The sequence below is a fragment of the Candida metapsilosis genome, assembly GCF_017655625.1.
Source record: "Candida metapsilosis strain BP57 chromosome Unknown scaffold1, whole genome shotgun sequence".
Lineage (NCBI taxonomy): Eukaryota > Fungi > Ascomycota > Pichiomycetes > Serinales > Debaryomycetaceae > Lodderomyces > Lodderomyces metapsilosis.
The window spans coordinates 283,506-303,129 of record NW_027138159.1 but is presented as its reverse complement, the minus strand read 5'-3'; the positions used below and the strand labels follow the sequence as shown (position 1 = coordinate 303,129).

Sequence of the window (19,624 nt, the reverse complement as noted above, 5' to 3'; positions counted from 1 at the left end):
GGATGAGTTAATCGCATAAAAAGCTTCAATTCGTCTATGTACATATGAAAATGTCTAAAAAATTTTAAAATCAACAAAAGAAATGGCATCGATACATCACTGCAACTTAGCGTTCTCCCTCTCACTCAAGTCTTACTCTCAAAAAGGTGCTAAATAATCAATAGGATTGCTCTCACCATTATCACCTCCCATATTCCCAGGAGCAAATCCATCCAAAGCTCCGAAAATCTCTTCAAAGTTTAGCCCTTCATCTGGGTTATAGTGATTGTTATTGGGAATAAATGAATTTTGTGAATTGTAGATATTGCTTCCTTGTTCTGGTTCGTATTGTGAAAATGGTGGGTGCTCTGTGGTAGAGAATTGTTGTTGAGGTTGGAAAGGCTCCTGTTGTTGTTGTTGGTGGTGGTGGTGATGTGGTTGCGCGGGTGGTTGTTGCTGTTGCTGTTGATGTTGCTGCAGCTTCTGACTATTCGGCAATTGTTGTTGATTATACATATAAGGAGGAAGAATCTTACCAAATATTTGTGCATCAAGCTTATCAAACACCCCTGGCATATAATTGGAAGTAAGACCAGCACCAGCGTTACTACCAATCTCCTCGTTATCTTCTTCCTTGATAACCAGAAGTTTCTCAATATTGGATAAATCTTTAGGAATATCAGAAGTTGACTGAAATCGAGCAATACTAGCATCTCTAAAAAATTCACTCAATTCATCCTTTTTGGTGTTTGTATTATGGGCATACTTGTTATTCTGGTCAAAGTTTTTAAAAGTACTCTTGACATTCTCTTGGAGAAGAATATTGGCATTATGTTGGGATTGTTGTTGCTGTTGTTGCTTCTGCTGTTGTTGTTGTTGTTGCATGTGTACTGTTTTCGATGCTGTCCTACGATTCAATTGCTCAAACAACGTATTCAACATATTGTAAATACGCAATGAACTATTCGATGAGTCCTTTAAAGAATCCAATACCTTCTTCCCAATTTCAATATCCTTTTTAATCACCTCAACATTCAAATCATCATCAAACAAAACCCCAAATGTATTAACACCATGGCCATTGTTGTTATAGTTGGCAAAATGGAAATAATACATCAAACATGCAATACTGAAAAATATAGTATACATAGAAAACCAATAAGTTCCAATCAATAACTGTTCATCAATCATTTTGTTTGCCAACTTGACAACCATTCGAGCAATTTTAATACAATTACGTCCTCTAATCAATGATCTGGGATCAGACAACGACCCATTCATTGAATCACTAACAAAATGGATAAATGGACGATAAAGCATAATTTGACAATTCAAAAACGACAAATGCAAATAATAATTAGCAAGGGCAAACTTTTCAGGAATTTTTGTGTTCTTATCATTAGGATCCGTAGGTTGTAATTCCCATGGTAAACCATCCAACCATACTTTTAATTCCATCTCCAATTCTGTCACTTTTGCATGAATTCTATCAGGTGCAGATGATGGAGCAGGAGTTGTTGGAGCCAGTGCATTTTTACCTAGCGACATCATTGACGTTGTTGATGAGCCATTATTTGGCTCTTGTTTAATTGGATGTGAATGATTTTGAAAAGATTCGTGGTGTGGCTGCAGGTGTGGTGATACTTGCAGGCTAGATGGTGATGGATGTGAGTGGTCTTGCTCTTGTGTATGTGGTTGGTTATGATAAAATTTGTTTTCCTCAGTGTGGATAATCTTGACAGGGTACAATTCCTTGAGAATATGGGATAAGATAAACATCAATTTCGTGTGATAATTGGCACAACCAGATGAACTCAATCTTCCTTCTTGTTTTTCATACAAATATCCTTGCCTGGTGACATTTTCATCGTCCAAATCATCTGGTAATTCTTGATCAAATTGATCTTCCGTAAGTGAACGCGGCAACCCCAATAAACTGTTAATATATATATCCATCTTGTAAATTGTGAAAAATAAACGTTTTCTGGTATCAATCTCTATTGGATCCAATTTACGTTTGGAATTTTGAAAAATTGATAAATTACGATGTAGTCCCTCTTTTAAAGCACTTCGAAGAGCTATTCCAATATATGAATAACAAGTGGACAATCTAGCTGAGCATTGCAAATACATAATCATCATGACAATTGTTTGAATTGAGCTAATATCACCCACATTGGTTATATCCATCAATTTTCTGGCTTCCAAGAAATATTTGAATCCATCATCTTCCAAATTTTCATTATGAGTAGTTTTCTTGTAAGGTGATTTACTAAATAGACACCCACAAGCTAAACTTGAATAAAGAAACGGAAGGAATTTTTGTTGTCGATCTCCGTACTCGCTGGGGTCCATTGAATACAACAAATCAATTTCTTGAATAAGTGATGGTCGATGGTAGAATCTAAACAAGACACAAGCTTTGTACCAAGTGGTGTATATCAATTCCAATGCCTCTTCTTTACTAGGAAGTACCAACTTAACTTCACGCGGAGTAGTTGCAGTATAATCTTCACTAACAGTTTCTGCTGATGCTTTTCTTGGTGGTGGTACTATGGCTTCTTTGTCAAACATCATATCAGCAATTTCATCGGTGTTTAGAGTCATTGATGAGGACTTTTGAGTCATGTAGGAAATGACTTTTTGGAATCTATCTAAATCGAAATTTAAGTTTTGATCTAAGCAGTTAAATTGTAGTTTTGGAAGTACTGAATTGATAACTTGTTGGGCAATTATCAAGTTTTTGAATGGGAATGTGTCAACAGATACACCATTTGGAATATATGGAGCAGAAGCTGCAGCTGCAGCTGCTGAAGTAGATGTAGGTGTGGAAGTAGTTGTAGGTGTAGGTGTGGAAGCAGATGCAGATGCCCCATTATCTTGTATAGAACTACCCCCAGTTGTATCAATAGCAGCAGCAGTATTAACTGGTTTACCAGCCAATTGGTTATGATCACCATATAATGTACCATTGGCTGCTGCTGCTTGCAAAGCAGCAACCACACTAGGCAGTGATGGTTTGGGTATGCCTGAATTTTTCTTATTTCTTATATTTGGTTGATCATAAGTACAACGGAAGGAGTATACAGTACAATGGATGCAAGGCTGTCTTCCATCACATTTGACTTTTTTTGATCGACAAGTGTCACAAGCTCGCGTGACTCTTCTTCTTTTAGGTTCTATAGTGGATGGTTTTTTAACCATATTCAGTTTGGAATTAGATGAAGAAATAGACATTGGAGTGGAAGGTCGACTTAGTGTAAGTTTTGAAAGTGGAGACAAGTCCGGGTGATCGTTGTTGTTACTCGTATTGTTGCTCATCTTGTATGTGGCTTTCAAAATAATGGCTTTAATATGTATGTATGATGTGTAATTATTGAGTGAAGACAAATGATCTAGTGAAAATAAGACAATGGTACTGGTACATATATATATATATACTGTTGATAAAGCTTGGCTTGTTTGAGTTTTGGGTTATTGAATAGTTTGCTGGTTGATTGAGGTTCAAATGTGTGTTATTTTGGTTGTAAAAAAAAAACCCAAATCGGAAAAGGATGTGTGTGGGTGTGTATTTTTTTAAAGAAATTTTTTGGGGATCTAAAAGAGAAAGAAAGAAAGAAAGAAAGAGATAAAAGGGTCAAATAACAATAGAAAATAAAATATAAAATAAAATAAAATATAAAAAATAAAAAATAAAAAATAAAAAATAAAAAATAAAATTAATTTATAGTTAGTTAGTTATTTCTTAGCCTTTTGTTCAATAAAACATATATAGAAGACTCACACTGATGATTCAATTACTCTTGTATAATTATTATTTATACAAAAAACACTAAAACTGTGTAGAGGAAATATCAAAACAGTCCTATAACCCGTATATCTCCTATCTACTTAAAAGATATTTCTATTTTAGAATGTAACTTTTCTGTGTTCTTCACCTCCAAAAGCTGCAAAAAAAAAGAGCCAAAACTGCCATTTCTGTAGAGCTTTTACGACGTCACCGTCGCAGCTACTATATTCAGAAACATCACTAAATCCCTGCTTTCGTGATAGACAAAAAAGGGAGCTCTAAACTTCTTGTAGAATCTACTCAAGATTGAACTCTGATAAAAAAAAAAATAAAACCTTATACCTTATACCTTAAACCCAACTAGCCCCGCTAGAGTATAACACCTTATCCACCAATAGAAAATTAGTAACAAGACCGGATCACAAAAGAAGTGATACTTTTTTGGGCTAGTGTGTCGGTATATGTGTGTGTATATACGATATCTGACACAAACTCAAAAAGATTAAGGATGCAAACATTCTCCATATATAAGCAATTCTTTTCAGTCATAAAATAAATAATAAGACATCTGCCAAAAGAAAAAACCCAACAATTTTCTTTCTCATGAACCAGCATACAAACGTACCTACTCAAAGGTGCAGTTCCCATTAGAGCTTCCGTCTGTCCGCAGACTAACCTTTTTTTAACACAACTAAAAAAGTTGACTCTCTTCACCAAAATGTGAATAGGATTAGTAAATGAAAACAAATTACTAAAATATAGCCCTTAAAAGCTTCCCCTATGATCTAAATAATCTAAACTCGTGTGTTTCTCAACAAAACGACTAGTTTCATCTGAAACCGAATAAAAACAGCTGATGTTTTACAACAAGAAGAATGTCAAACAATAATAACATTTCAGAACTCCTTATCTTTTCAATTCTTCCTTTAAACTTTTTTTTTTGAAATGACATTACCCCTCCATGCCTCCTGTAAGAATAATAGAGAAATTTGAAAATGTAGATTTTTGACCTCTAAAGAAAGAAAATATTACCCAAATTAAAAACACCCTTTGACCCACGTTTATCCCCTCAATATGACCCCACTACTTTACATTACAGACCGCCTTCACTTTCTCTCGTTGCATCAAACTGCATTGTCACTGCTATTTGATTATTTTCTTCGTAACTGTATTTTCTTTTCTTTTCTTTCCTTTTCTCGTCCCTTTTCTGGAGAGTGGGTTTTGTGTTACTCATTTATGCCCGCTTTTATTGTTCCAAAAAAACTCCGAATACCGGTGATTAAAGCTAACGTATAACGTGCATAATGCATCAGAATCAAAACCTTTTACACCTACACAGATAAATTGTAGTTAGCACAACTTTGTACATTCACAAATACATCTTTTCATATATATACACACACTCTTTCTCTCTCTCTCTAACTAACTGAAGCACCAACAACAGTACTGTTTTTACATTTCTCTCCCTTTTCATTAACCAAAAATGCCGGTGGTTTACCTTCTTCAGTATAAGTAACTTCAAAGTTTTCAGTAGTTGTAAATTTAGGTTGAACCGCTTCCCAAATCTTCTTTTTTGGGTTCAATTGTTTTTCAGGAACTCCATTATATCCTTCGAAAAAGATCTTGTCACCTGGTTTGGATCCCTGTGGTGGATTAACAAATTCAACAACAGCATCACCTTTATTTGATGCACATAATACCATAGCACAACTCTTGACACCTCTCATGGTAACTGGTTTCAAGTTGGCAACAACAATAACATACCTCTTTTGCATTTCCTCAATTGGAACATAATTGACTAATCCTGAACATACAATTCTTGGTCCTTCTTCATCACCCATGTCGATAGTTGACATGTAAAGAGAGTCGGCATTAGGGTGTCTCTCTGCTTTTTGAATAAATCCAACTCTAAGATCAATCATTGCTGGTGATGGAGATACAGCAGATGCAGCTTTTTCATTTTGTTTCTGTTTCTCCTTTTCAGCATTGGCCTTAGCTTTAGCTGCCTTCTTGGCTTCTTTTGCTGCTGCTCTAGCTTTCTTTTCTTCTTCGGTTAACTCTTGGTATGGTTTTTCGGAAGCACCTCCAGCGGCTGCTGCTTCTCCCTTTTGTTTCTTGCTCTTCTTGTCAGCTTTAGCTTCTTCGCCCTTGGCAGGAGCTGCTCCTGCTGCACCTGCTGCTGCTGCTGTTGCTGGTTTCTTCTTTTCCTTAATCTCTCTTGGTATTTCAATATCATAATCAATCTTAACTGGCTCAGGAACATTCACCAATGTGTTTTGCACCAAATCAACCCACCTCAACAAATGTCTATGCTTGGCAATATCTTCCTTCGAAGTCCATTTCGAAGCCAATGGCAACACTTGTTTAAACAAGATTAAATCAGATTTACTTGGAATTGATCCAACAACAAAAGTCTTACTTCTCAATGAATCATTAATTTGTGTTAATACATCACCTTCATTTAGTCTATGAGATAAAGTCTCAAATTGTGATGATAATGCCAATTGTTCATCATTTAATTTAGGAAATTCAATAGTTTCCAATTTTTCTGGAACTTGATCCAATGACAATTTGTTAAATTTAGTGATGAAATCAGACATGGTATAATGTGATATGGAAATAAAGCGTTTAGAATAAGCGTAGGAAAGTGGAGAATGGATTGGGAATCTAAAGAATCTAGTGGTGTTGAAAGATAAAAGATGACTCAATGGACTCTTCATTTAAAGGTTGAAACTCTCTCTTTGCCCAAAAAAAAAAAATTTTTTGACTTTTTTTTCTTTCATCTCGTTCTCTTCAGCCCTATTAAGAATATGGGGGAAGCTCTTTCTTTTTTTTTGCACCCATTTCATGCCTATCCCGAACGGGACCGGGTTCTAGTAATGTGCTTAGAACTATTCTGCCTTAGATTTTGCAGTTTAATTGGACTTGAGTGTTATTACGAGAGCTACCCGTAATTGAAAAATATAAAGACTCTTAATCTGTCTATATCTCTGTAAAGGTAGGTGTAAAGAGTGTGTTGTAGGATATTATAAGCAATTCAAACTACACATAGGATCTCTAAAAATCATGATTGATATTTTAACTGTTGTTAAATTGTTGCGTTTATGCTAAGAACCTTACAATTTATTCAAGTTTTGTTGCAAAATCAATAAAAATCGGCACAAATAAAAACTGATACAGGCATTACACACGCACATTCCAAACCAATAAAAGCATAACACGCTACCTAAAGCCCGTGTTGATTTTAGAAAAATCACCAATGAAGTTTCTCATCAAAAGTAGAGTTCCCTTAAATCCTGTTTGGTAGCTCTGTTTATATCCGAGGATACGATCTAAGAAAAATGCGTTTTCAAATTTCTTTGTTTCTTTTTCTTTTGGTCTGTGCGGGTGGTCTTTCGTAAAACCTTCTAAAAACCACCACCAAAATCACAGTCTAGCCCAGTTTCATCATCCACAGCACAAGCCTCCCAAATTCAAATGTATATATAAAAAAGGAGAAGAGAATAATAAGTCTGTTACCAAAGAGTATGATGCATCAAGACCAGGATCTGAAGTTCCCTGACTCCGATCATGAGAACGGTACCGCAAATGCAACTAACCCCACTACGAGACAAGTATGTATATTTAATCAAGGATCTCCTTACAAGTTGTACTAACTTTTTTGTTTTTTCTTTTACAGAGAAGGAAGAAAACTTCGAGAGCTTGTAATCACTGTCACAAAGCACACATGACATGCGACCCTGGAAGACCCTGTAAACGATGTATTCAACGAGGGTTGGCACAAACGTGTGAAGACGCCCCTCGTAAACGGAAAAAGTACTTGGAGGATGTGCCTAATTCTAGCTTGACTATAAAAAGAACCCAGAGCTTACCTCAAGATATGCGGTCATCCCATGATTTACAACACAGCTATTCATTAAACTCAACAATGTTGCAACAACCTCATGCTCAAAGTATTCCATTAGGACAGCAGAATAATCATTCCTTCCACGATATTCAGAATCGGTTACAACTGCGTCAGTCGAATGAACGTGGGCAACAAGTACCACAGCAAAATCAAGGTGTTGCTACTAGTTCCCCACCACTTCCTCAGTCACAGCAACAACAAGTTTCAGATCAACAGCATAACCAACTGTCAATGCAATCAGCCTCGCCACCATTAGCTAGACCGTCTTCGGCTTACCCAGAACAGTATAACTTGTGCCCGCAACCACAACGGCCACAGCTGCTTCCACAGCCAAGTCATTTTGCACCGAATCACACGACATATCAAGCCACTTTATTTCAACATAATCCCCCGGGACTGGGGATCCAATCTTCACAAGATTACTATTATCAAAATGCATTCAATCCATCTAGTCACCAAACGCAAGCAGAGCAAGATCATTCATCTAGCGCTCAAATATCCTCGCAATATCCTCAACCATCAAGTAAAGCAGCTAATGCAGACTCACCTACATCATTTATTCAGTATCAGAAAAAGTCCAAGTTTCTTTCTTCAGCCGCAGATTTAGAGTATGCAACGCTTTCAAATATCTTGCAGGACAACTTTAGTGGCCATCATACCACTTCGAATGAAGCTACTCCCAACTCACACAATATCTCGCCGAATTTGTCACCTCACAATGTGTCCAGTGCAGGAAGCAATATGCCTCCAGTACCTGAAGACAACCAGGGAGCTACTGGGTCGAATTACACTAATGGATTGCATCCAGACCTGAATGCCCTCGCTCTGGCAGCACCAACATTTAGAAACACAAACAACTTGTTTAATGATTCGAAATATCCAAAGTGCGACGAATCGATTAATCAGTATTTCATCGGACAAGTTGATTCAGAAAATACTTCATTATTTCCCGATATAATCACTGCTATTGAAGAGATGAAAAACACCGACTATGCAGTTTATCAAGAACGTAATTCCAAACTGGCCTTGTCATTTTCAATTGGAATTCTGCACGACGAAAGCAACCTGAACAATGCTCAAGAGGATACTTTTTTCAAAGAGCCAGAGGAAATCTACGCAAAAGTTACTAAACCATTTTCTTATACGCCAGGGTACCACTCCCTTATTGCTTATTTACGTAAACGGTTTCCCAAACCTTTATTGGTTGAAATGGCTAAATCTATGGCCATTTATCGTCCCTCGTTTATTGCTTGTACGAATTCATTAAAAGAGCATGATTTGATATTCATGGAACAGTGCTTCCAGAGAACGCTACTTACATATGACAACTTTATCAAAGTTAGTGGTACTCCGACAATTGTATGGAGAAGAACCGGTGAGATTGCTTACGTTGGAGATGAGTTTTGTGTGTTGACAGGATGGAGTAAAGATCAGCTTATGGGCAAAGGACAACGTAAATTTATTGTTGAGCTACTAGATGATAAATCAGTGGTTGAATATTTCCAAGTGTTTTCAAGAATTGCATTTGGTGATTTTTTGGGTGCAACAATGACTGAGTGTACTTTGTTAACACCAAAACCTGATGTCAAAATTAGAACAGGTTGTGTGTGGACGCTAAAGAGAGATGTTTTTGGGATTCCTATGATGATTGTGGGGAATTTCTTACCTATTATTTAGAGCTAGATTGAGATACTTGTAATACTTATACTTATGATATTCTGTGGTAGCGTTATCTTTTTTACCCCCTTAAATCCCACAAAATCGACTGATCATAATAATAAACACAGCAAACATTATATAATACCACATTCATATCCCATAAATGCCACCATCAAACCACTCACTGCAGCTGAAGCTTACTGCCAATTTGATATTTTCAGTGTCTACAATATGTCTCGGCTCCTTACAATTTGGCTACCACATGGCTGAACTCAATTCACCCGAATTAGTACTTTCTTGCAAGCGTTCACAACCAGGACCTGTGCCCTATGCTGACTCATTTTGGGGGTCTCGTGGATACACCCAATGCATACCAATGTCACCAGATCAAATTGGGCTCGTTACGTCAATATTTTCCATTGGAGGTTTAGTGGGGTCATTTTATGTGGGCCATTTAGCCGACAAGTATGGTAGGAAATTGACAAGTTATTTGCATTGTGCCATGTATGTAATTGGATCGATATTGAATGGATTAGCCAACAGTTTCTATGGACTACTTTTTGGCAGATTTATTTGTGGATTAGGTGCTGGGTCGGCATTGGTCATTACTTCATTGTATATAAATGAGGTTTCGCCAACAAATACAAAGGGATTATTAGGATCAATGAATCAAGTTAGTATCAATGTGGGTATATTGTTTACTCAATTACTCTCTCTTAAATGGTCAAATGATAATGATTGGAGATGGTTATTGATTACCGCGGGGGTAATTGCCGCGATCAATGTGATTGTATTAAGTATATGGGTTGACGAGTCACCAATGTGGTTGGTAAATCAAGGAAATCATGATCAAGCATATACTGTCTTACACAGATTAAGAGGAGGAAGTTACTCTGGAGTAACTGCAGAAGTGAATGGTTGGAAGACAAATGACGAATCTACTGAAGATAGCAATTCATTGATGGAGAATGGTGAATTGGATACAGAACAAGGACAGCTGCCAAAGGGCACCGCTACTTTATGGGAATACATTACATCTTCAGAATTTAGACCTTCACTCATTGCTTCAACTGGTGTTTTGATTTTGCAACAGTTTGATGGTATAAATTCAATCATTTTTTACGGTGTATCTGTATTGGTATCGGTGTTCCCCAACCATTCAATCTTGATCAATTGCTTGATTTCATTGGTGAATGTTGCGGTGACATTTGGATCGGCTACAATTGTTGATAAAGTAGGACGCAAGCCGTTATTACTCACATCAGTGACATTCCTTGGTGTTGCAACAGTTTTGATGGGCTTTGGTATTATATGGACCAATTCCATAATGTCAATAATAGGTACATTCACATACATTACATTCTTTGCCATTGGTCTTGGTCCAATTCCATTCTTGTTGGTGGGTGAAGTGACTCAGACTAAAGCCAAGGCATCGGCTCAGAGCTTCGGAACTAGTTTGAATTGGATTGCCACATTTATTGTTGGATATCTGTTCCCAGTATTATTGCATTCAATAGGAGGCTCCGTTTACTTTATATTTACAGTCATGTGTGCTTTCAGTGTTTGGTTTATTAGAACTTATGTACCTGAAACAAAGGGTAAGGTGAATTATGCTGAAGTTTGGAGTAGATAAGGTAGCGAGGGCTGGAGCCCTAGAACGTATGGTTAAGCAAAATAAAGAATGTTTTTTTGTTAGTGCGCATAGTTAAAAGAGCACCACAAAGTAGAAAGTGTGCTACCATGGCAGACGGTAGCGACACAGTTAATTCTCACACTGGCAACTCACTCACTCTCACTCACTCAACTTTTTTAATTTTCAAAACCATTGAAATTTTTTTTTTTTACATAGGAAAGGATTTAGTAAAGGTTTACCAGCACATATACAACAATGCCTACTAGATTAACCAAGACCAGAAAACACAGAGGAAATGTTTCTGGTATGTACATTGATAGTTTTACAGGGGAAGGAAATGGGGAGAAAGAACGGACTGGATGAATTAAGAGATTGATGAAGGGATGAATTTTTTTTTAAATGCCCATCAGGGTCAAGTCTGTCTGGAACAGTTCATGAGGGCATACTGAATGAACACGAGAAAGAACGGATATGAAGTTATGGAGATTGTGAGAACTTGTCCCTTCATCCCCATCTCAACCCTAATGCGGTCCCAGTCCATCATTTCCCTCAATCCCATCAGAGTGTCAAATTACTAACAAACTTTATTATAGCCGGTAAGGGTAGAATTGGTAAACACAGAAAGCATCCCGGTGGTAGAGGTATGGCTGGTGGTCAACACCATCACAGAACCAACTTGGATAAATACCATCCAGGTTACTTCGGTAAAGTTGGTATGAGATACTTCCACAAACAAAGAAACCATTTCTGGAGACCAGAAATCAACTTGGAAAAATTATGGACCTTGGTTGACTCTGAAAAGAAGGATGAATACTTGAAGAGCTCTTCAAAATCAGCTGCTCCAGTTATTGACACCTTGGCCCACGGTTACGGTAAGGTTTTGGGTAAAGGTAGATTACCAGAAGTTCCAGTCATTGTCAAGGCTAGATTTGTTTCTAAATTGGCTGAAGAAAAGATTAGAGCTGTTGGTGGTGTTGTTGAATTGGTTGCTTAAGTGTTTTGTACTTTGACTTTGTATAAAAATTTAATGAAAATAAGAGAAACTTAGTTTACTTTCGCGAATAGAGATAAGGGTGTAGAATAAGGGTAGGAACCATCTGGGGAGGCTCTTTCTGAGGGTTGATGCTATGGGTCTGAATTTTTCCTGTATAGAAATTCTCTCATCGGTTAGAAAATTCGTTTGTTTACATTTTTCCCGGATCAAAAACATTGACCACACACACACACACTTCTTTTCTTTGAGGCAACAGAATCTGATTTAAAGACTACTTGGTTCGAGCTTCCTCTCTGTGTTATTAGCACTGTGTACCATTTTATGTTTAGATCTTTTCGAAACACGTCATTTTTATTTAAATATTCAACACCATCATTATCTACAAGATTATCACACACGTCTTCTTCACCAATGAATTCAATCAAAAATTTAACTGAGAACCAATGGAAACCTGCAGATGCATTACCAGACCATATCAAAGAGTTGTTGATTCCTAAGTCACCATCAGAACCGGTAAACTACATGCTTGCATTTTTACAAATCGTATCATCACTCAAGTTCCAGAAACGTACTGGTTGGTTAGATCATGGAGTACCACCATTGGACACAGAAAGTATTGCTGACCATATGTATCGAATGTCCATCATTTCAATGATTGCACCACCATCCAATGTCAACAAGGATAAATGTGCCAAGATTGCCATTGTTCACGATATCGCAGAATCACTCGTTGGTGATATCACTCCATATGCCGGAATCTCCAAAGCAGAAAAGCATCGTAGAGAGGAAGAAACTATACATTTCCTTCATGATGTTATCAAGCCATATAATCCGGAATTTGCTGAAGAATTGGTTGAATTGTGGTTCGACTATGAAGAAATTAGAAACACTGAAGCTAGGTATGTCAAGGATATTGACAAGTTTGAAATGATTAGCACTGCTTATGAATATGAGTTGAGATTTGGATTGAAATACAATTTAGATCAATTTTTCAGAGCCAGATCAGCCATAAAAACTAAAGAAGTTGGCGACTTGTGTGATGCTTTATTAGAGAAACGTGCCAAATTGGTTGCCAAATCAAAAGCATAAGGAGTAAAGGTAGTTTAGATGAGTTAGAGTTGGAGCATTTGTTTATATTTTAATTTTGCATATTTACCACTGTATAAATCCTATTTTGATTTTTGCGCGCCGCCACTTGCCGCTCTCTTTTTTTCATCACTTTATTTAAAGATAGACCAAGCACATGCCGGTCCCTACTTCTGAAGAAACCAAGTCGGATGGCTCAGCTCAGCCAAGACCGGAATTTGGTCTTTCTGGTCGTAAGATCATCTATGATAAGGATGGCAAACCGTATGTTTGTGATACACTATACGATCATTTGTCTTTGATTACTAACCAACAATAGATGCCGTACATGTAACGAACTATTGGACTTTCAGTTTGTCACAGGTAAAGCATTGAAGCCTAATGCTACAAGTTCCACCAAATCCACTGATACATCGCCTAAACTCAAGTATGCAAAGGAAGAACCGCCGGATGTGGCGCAATTAGGGAAATCATCATGGACATTGCTTCATTCAATTGCAGCCACTTTCCCAGAAACGCCAACTACAAAGCAACAACAAGACATGAAGCTGTTTCTCAACTTATTTGCTGGATTCTATCCTTGTTGGTATTGTGGTGAAGATTTTGTCAAATATATAGACAAACATGAACCACAAACAAAGTCACAAGATGATTTGGGTAAGTGGTTATGTGAAGCTCATAATGATGTAAATAAAAAGTTGGGAAAGCCACAGTTTAACTGTCAATTTTGGAAACAGAGATGGAAGGATGGATGGGATGAGTAGATAGATCTGTAAATAGTCACGTGAATATATATTTAGCGGCGTGAAAATAAAGAAAATCAAAAGCATTGATTGCTATTACCATTCATCCAGGCATAACCAGGCACTCGCAACATGTTTAGCAGAAACTTAGCCAGATCTATTGAAAGAAGCAAATTCTATAACCAATCGAGACCATTTTCGTTAGGAGGCTGGTTTAAATCTTGGACTGATGCAGCACACTCTCAACGTTTAATTTATCCACCTCCAGCATCGCAATTCACCACGCAAAATAGAATCATAGATGTTTGGATTACAGAGAAACAGGACCTTTATCACTACGTGAATGTTAAGCCACCATTGTTGCTCAATTTCACCTTTGCTACTCCTAAGGATAATAAAGTTACACACGCGTTGTTTGATGTGCTTTCAGACAAATCTAAATATCCACTGGGGAAGGAACCAGTTTACCTTGTCAATATTTTGGCAGATTCCGAAGGTGGCAGGGAATTGATGACGGAATACGTTGTTGGAGGTAAGTTACCGTGTATTTTGGTATTGAAGCATCAATTACCAGTAGGGAAGTATGTGCCCGATACGGAAAATTTTAGTGAACAGGATATCGTTGAATTTTTGAAAAGCGTATAATGGGACGATGAACTGAGGCACAGTTGTTAGTTTTGTAATTCAATTTCGGATTGAAACGGTTGAGAAGGGGCTTGTCTCTGTTTTTCAAATGCCGAATTTCTTGTCTGCAACTGCGTGATTGGTTTATATACTGATATAATTGTGTAAAAGTTAAGCCACAAAAGAGAACAATGTGATTATAGAAGTAAGGGTTGAACAGACTGGAAGTACTTTTTGGCTCTATTGTGGTGTTATAGAGCCAATGAAGGGCAGAGGTTGTTAGTATGGAAACCTAAGCCGTAATCGCTTTTCATTGTTGCGAACAACAATCTTATTCCATTTCCCAGCAACAATAGCAATCATTCCTCAAATACCTCTATCATTTCCAGTTGTGTACACCTCCGCCAAGCAAAAATGCATCTCCTGGACCCGTTCCTGAAGAATTCTGATCTTCACTTATCCGAAGGTGTATGGAATTACATATTTTAGTAATGTATTAGGTAATCACATCCGCTGGAACATAATGAAACTCTCACAAGTTATTTTGCATTTATATGCAGGATACATGATTAGCTGCCGGCAACAGTTTTTTAATGGTGGGGTATAGTTATCCATTTATAAAAGAGTAAAACAAGACACAGCTTACATATCCTACTTATAAATCACACTTCTTTTTCAACCATTCAATCTCATCGAAAGTCGAAACATAAATTAAGGAACATTTCACCCTCCATAGGCTCTTCCACTCCTTGTCTAATCCGAACTCGCGATTTACATTCATCAAAGAATCAATTTATTACAAACATACGATTTCATTGTTTTTTTTTAGGGTCTGTGGTAGCACAAAATATTGACAACAAAGTTTCACCGAGAGACAAAGTAGCAAAGAGCAGGGGGCCCTAGCAGTTGTTGCCGTGCTTCTTCCTTACTATAAATATACCAAAGTCAATCCTTTAAATCCATCTTTTGCTTGACAACTTTTTTTTTGTTTTTGGTTTGTAACTTGTGTGGTTGCAATATAAAAATCACATTACTAAGAATCAACTAATTTGTTTAGTCAGACAAAACCAAAGAAAAAAAAAATTATTATAGGAGCATATAAAAAACTAATTTTTCAAAAAAACCAAACTTCAGCCGAATAGACAAAAAAGTCATTACGAATCTTATAACCGCATGACAGTTGCTATAGATTCCACTCCATCATCCACCACTACTACTACTACAGAAACAACAGAAGAAATTACGTCTCCAAAAACAAAAGATACTCAGTTTACTAAAGAACAGTCATTTGGTCATCTATACTTGAACAAACAAAATAACCACCCCACGTCACAGCGCCAACTTCAATACCAACAATTATACAAACAACACACTCGTTTCACCAAAATGTCTCTATTGCATCATCCACAACCAGCAACCTCAAATAACGGTTCGCCTTTACAAGAACAGAATGGCAACAAACACAAGCATTATGTACCAGATGTATCCAAGATCCCTATAGTAACCCCACGTCCTTCAACCACTAGCCTTCCGTTGTCATCTAGACCCATTGGTACACCACAGCCACCACCAGTAATAACCCAGGATATGCGAGATCACACGAACCTACCTGATGAACTACCAGTGGTTAAATGTGTAGCCAGAGCAAGAATTCCTACAACGCATGGACCCGATATCTTTTTGCATTTGTATGAAAATAATGTGGATAATAAGGAGCATCTAGCTATAGTTTTTGGAGAAGATATTCGTTCTAGATCGTTGTTCAAGCAAAGACCAGGGGAGACACAACAGGATAGAATGACTAGAGGGGCATATATTGGGAAATTGACTCCTGGAAGAACTGATGCTGACCACGATGTTGAAAATCACCGCCAATTGAAGTTTGATCAGCAAGGTAATTTGATTATTGATGATCTCACCTATTCCAGTCCAACATTGGTTCGAATTCATTCTGAATGTTACACGGGTGAAACTGCATGGAGTGCAAGGTGCGATTGTGGTGAACAATTTGACCAAGCAGGAAAGATAATGGGTGAAAATGGGCATGGATGTATGGTATACTTGAGACAAGAGGGTAGAGGAATTGGACTTGGAGAAAAATTGAAAGCTTATAATTTGCAAGATCTTGGTGCTGACACTGTTGAGGCTAATTTACTTTTAAGGCATCCAGCAGATGCCCGTAATTTTTCACTTGCAACTGCCATCTTGCTTGACTTGGGTTTGGTCGAGATAAGATTATTGACAAATAACCCTGATAAAATTATAGCAGTTGAAGGAAAACACCAAGAAGTTAAAGTAAAGGAAAGAATTCCAATGATTCCTTTAAGCTGGCGTGGTGAGAATAAAGATGGTGTTAGTGGTATCAATAGCAAAGAAATTGATGGCTACTTGAGTACTAAAATAGAAAGAATGGGCCACCTTTTAGAAAAGCCAATCAAAATCAATCATGAATCAGGTTAGATATTCAATGTGTATAAAGATAATGAATGAAGGACTATAAAAGTTAAAAGACAAGTGTAGTAATTTCTAAGCTTACGTAGTTCCCTTTTTTTTGCAACTATTACTAAACACCATGACGCAATTGGGTAAACTGAGGTGCGCGGAAACATGCTGAAAATAAAAATTGTCAAAAACGCAATTTTCCTCATCACTTTCTTTTTGTCTTTCCATAGCAATGCAAGTGAAAAACAAAGCTAAGTTGAAGGATAAGAATGTTGTTGTTACTCTAGTTCCGGAAGATTCTGAAGATTTGTGGTATTTATACAATCTTATCAAGAAAGGCGATACAGTTCAGTTGCTCACCCATAGAAATGTGAAAAAGGGCAATCAAAATCAAATCACTAAAGGTAAGCTGAAGATGGAAAAGATTTTAGTGAAATTAAGGCTATTAGTGGAAGATGTTGACTACATCGCAAGTGACTTGGTAATGAGAGTCAATGGAAAATCTTTATTACAACAAGAATTTGTGCCATTAAACAGTTATCATACAGCTGAAGTTGAATTGAATAAAGAAGTTAGCATTGTTAAATCTAGTTGGGATGAATATGACATGACATTGTTGGATGAACTATCCTCAATTGAAAAGAAAGCTGATATCGGTGCCGTTGTGTTTCAAGAAGGAGTTGCTCATTTATGCTATGTCACTGATCAAATGACAGTTTTACAATCAAAAATTGAGAAATCTATTCCAAGAAAGAATAAAGATTATGGAACCAAGGATCTAGATAAGGCAATGAATTCATTCTATAATATGATAATCCAAGGAATTATTCGTCATTTTGATTTCATTAAACTAAAGGTGATTATCCTCGCCTCACCGGGGTTTTTGGCAAAGACACTATACGAACGATTGATACAAGAATGTATAACGATGCAAAATGCATCCACCAAAGAGTCAAAGATTTGCCAACTGATTTTAGACAACAAGAATAAGATACTCGTCACGCATTCCTCAACGGGATATTTACAAGGATTGGAAGAAGTCTTGGCTGACCCACAACTGCAAAAGAAACTCTCTGACACCAAGTTTCTTGAAGAATCACAAGCATTACTGCGTTTCCAAAGAGCATTAAATGATGACGACGGAAGAGCATGGTACGGGTTGGAGGAAATTACAAAAGCGTTAAACTTGGATGCTATTCGATATTTGATGGTCTCGGATGAGTTATTCCGCAGTGACGATATAGAAACTAGAAGACAGTATATTGACTTGACAGAGCAAGCCAAACGGATGGGGGCAAAGGTTTATATATTTTCAAGTTTGCATGAACTGGGAATTCAATTGAATCAATTAACTGGTGTAGCTGCTTTGCTTAAATATCCTATCCCAGATTTGGATGACTCAGATGAGGAGTAATCGACATTACTTGAATCGTTTGTATTCATCGACATACCAAAGATGTCCCAGTCTTGCATATATTAAAGAATCTTGTATTATACCCAATAATAATCCTGCTGTAGTTCCACTCATAATCATTTTTCTAGTTTGCAACCGACTTAGATGTTGAAATCGGGTGTAGACTGTTGTTCCGATTAGTGCTGCCACTGTGGTATTTAAGAAATCAATCTGTCCTCGTACGTAATCCAATCCATACTCAACCAAAAACAAACTGCCCACAGTACCACCATATTTTAATCCGCGTTTGATTCCTTCTGATGTACCACCAACAATGATTTCGTAATTCTTTCTCTTGTGGTAAAAATACCATCCTCCTTTCGTCTTGGGTAGACGATGTCCGTTCTCAAGCAAGTACCGTGCTGCTGACTTTTGAACACCATCGTAGAACCCACTCATTAGACCAATTAGACCAGATGTGGTTGCGAGTGCTTCTATTCTATCTCTTGGGTAAAGGTGAAATCTCTCACTCAGGCGTGGATCATACTCTGGTTCATTTTGAACAACTTCGATACTACTTGGTACCTCGGTGAATGACATTTTAAAGATGTTGTGAGCAGAACTGGTGAATTTTTTCTTTTCTCCATCAGAGGAGTAAATAGAGACAAACTCAATATGGCATCCTCAAATCAACGTATTATACATTACACGGTGAACTACTGATCTAATATAGATTTAACAAACTCAACGTAATCGACATTTCCATCGGCAGTAACATTGACTCCCTTCAACAACTCATCCACCTCCAGATCGGTCAATTTCTCTCCAATAGAAGTCAAAATGTACCTCAATTCACCAACTCCAATGTATCCTGTCTGCTCTTTATCGAATACTTGGAATCCTTTTATGTAATCTTCAGGTAATCCCAAAGGTTTGAACCCATCAGGACGATTGATGATTTCCTGGTATGTTTCGAAATCAAAGTCGGGTGTTTTGATGGAATGTTGTAATTCTGATATTTCAGCAAGGGTTGGGTTTTGTCCGATAGCTCTTAATAAGTCTCCCAAGTGTTCGACGGGGATTCTTCCAGTGCCCTTTTTGTCAAAAAGTGCAAAAGCGTCCTTGTAAGTTTTAGTATTTTGTGACTAGAGAAGAAGTTAGTATAATTCAGTTATGCGAGCATGAGAACGAGAGCGCCAGTGTACTAGCTCCTCTCAAGGTCAAACATACCATGGTTAATCGTATACTGTTTTAAAGGCAGTGCTCTCTTTCTAAAAGGGAATTTTTGATTTCCATAAAACGTTATGAGAAAACAAAAAAAAATGTAAACAAAGAACGAGATACACGACAACTGTACACTACTTTTTCATTCTA

The 19,624-nt window shown here is 37.2% G+C and overlaps 12 protein-coding genes across 12 annotated transcripts; 8 read left to right on the top strand and 4 right to left on the bottom strand. All coding sequences in view use genetic code 12, as the record gives it.

The window, feature by feature from the left end:
- Positions 1-138: 138 nt before the first annotated feature.
- Positions 139-3,300, bottom strand: ASG1 (Asg1p; the record flags this gene model as incomplete). Its single annotated transcript, XM_067690152.1, has 1 exon — positions 139-3,300. One exon carries the CDS (start codon positions 3,298-3,300, stop codon positions 139-141), a length of 3,162 nt encoding a protein of 1,053 aa, XP_067550167.1.
- A 1,887-nt stretch (positions 3,301-5,187) lies between these two features.
- On the bottom strand, positions 5,188-6,369 carry ARC1 (Arc1p; the record flags this gene model as incomplete). Its single annotated transcript, XM_067690141.1, has 1 exon — positions 5,188-6,369. One exon carries the CDS (start codon positions 6,367-6,369, stop codon positions 5,188-5,190), a length of 1,182 nt encoding a protein of 393 aa, XP_067550166.1.
- A 927-nt stretch (positions 6,370-7,296) lies between these two features.
- On the top strand, positions 7,297-9,353 carry ZCF11 (Zcf11p; the record flags this gene model as incomplete). Its single annotated transcript, XM_067690129.1, has 2 exons — positions 7,297-7,383; positions 7,449-9,353. The coding sequence occupies 2 exons, from the start codon at positions 7,297-7,299 to the stop codon at positions 9,351-9,353; spliced, it is 1,992 nt and encodes a 663-aa protein (XP_067550165.1).
- Positions 9,354-9,498: 145 nt separating this feature from the next.
- On the top strand, positions 9,499-10,968 carry HGT18 (Hgt18p; the record flags this gene model as incomplete). The annotated part of the gene is made up of 1 exon (XM_067690118.1): positions 9,499-10,968. One exon carries the CDS (start codon positions 9,499-9,501, stop codon positions 10,966-10,968), a length of 1,470 nt encoding a protein of 489 aa, XP_067550164.1.
- Positions 10,969-11,223: 255 nt separating this feature from the next.
- Positions 11,224-11,962, top strand: RPL28 (60S ribosomal protein uL15; the record flags this gene model as incomplete). The annotated part of the gene is made up of 2 exons (XM_067690107.1): positions 11,224-11,272; positions 11,562-11,962. The coding sequence occupies 2 exons, from the start codon at positions 11,224-11,226 to the stop codon at positions 11,960-11,962; spliced, it is 450 nt and encodes a 149-aa protein (XP_067550163.1).
- Positions 11,963-12,283: 321 nt separating this feature from the next.
- On the top strand, positions 12,284-13,051 carry I9W82_000136 (5'-deoxynucleotidase; the record flags this gene model as incomplete). Its single annotated transcript, XM_067690096.1, has 1 exon — positions 12,284-13,051. The coding sequence occupies one exon, from the start codon at positions 12,284-12,286 to the stop codon at positions 13,049-13,051; it is 768 nt and encodes a 255-aa protein (XP_067550162.1).
- Positions 13,052-13,205: 154 nt separating this feature from the next.
- ERV1 (flavin-linked sulfhydryl oxidase) lies at positions 13,206-13,812 on the top strand (the record flags this gene model as incomplete). Its single annotated transcript, XM_067690085.1, has 2 exons — positions 13,206-13,312; positions 13,368-13,812. The coding sequence occupies 2 exons, from the start codon at positions 13,206-13,208 to the stop codon at positions 13,810-13,812; spliced, it is 552 nt and encodes a 183-aa protein (XP_067550161.1).
- Positions 13,813-13,923: 111 nt separating this feature from the next.
- On the top strand, positions 13,924-14,436 carry I9W82_000134 (uncharacterized protein; the record flags this gene model as incomplete). Its single annotated transcript, XM_067690074.1, has 1 exon — positions 13,924-14,436. The coding sequence occupies one exon, from the start codon at positions 13,924-13,926 to the stop codon at positions 14,434-14,436; it is 513 nt and encodes a 170-aa protein (XP_067550160.1).
- A 1,152-nt stretch (positions 14,437-15,588) lies between these two features.
- On the top strand, positions 15,589-16,875 carry RIB1 (GTP cyclohydrolase II; the record flags this gene model as incomplete). Its single annotated transcript, XM_067690063.1, has 1 exon — positions 15,589-16,875. The coding sequence occupies one exon, from the start codon at positions 15,589-15,591 to the stop codon at positions 16,873-16,875; it is 1,287 nt and encodes a 428-aa protein (XP_067550159.1).
- A 214-nt stretch (positions 16,876-17,089) lies between these two features.
- Positions 17,090-18,271, top strand: I9W82_000132 (ribosome dissociation factor; the record flags this gene model as incomplete). The annotated part of the gene is made up of 1 exon (XM_067690052.1): positions 17,090-18,271. One exon carries the CDS (start codon positions 17,090-17,092, stop codon positions 18,269-18,271), a length of 1,182 nt encoding a protein of 393 aa, XP_067550158.1.
- A 6-nt stretch (positions 18,272-18,277) lies between these two features.
- Positions 18,278-18,850, bottom strand: I9W82_000131 (uncharacterized protein; the record flags this gene model as incomplete). The annotated part of the gene is made up of 1 exon (XM_067690041.1): positions 18,278-18,850. The coding sequence occupies one exon, from the start codon at positions 18,848-18,850 to the stop codon at positions 18,278-18,280; it is 573 nt and encodes a 190-aa protein (XP_067550157.1).
- Positions 18,851-18,966: 116 nt separating this feature from the next.
- MLC1 (Mlc1p) lies at positions 18,967-19,483 on the bottom strand (the record flags this gene model as incomplete). The annotated part of the gene is made up of 2 exons (XM_067690030.1): positions 18,967-19,395; positions 19,481-19,483. 2 exons carry the CDS (start codon positions 19,481-19,483, stop codon positions 18,967-18,969), a joined length of 432 nt encoding a protein of 143 aa, XP_067550156.1.
- Between the last annotated feature and the right edge of the window lie 141 nt (positions 19,484-19,624).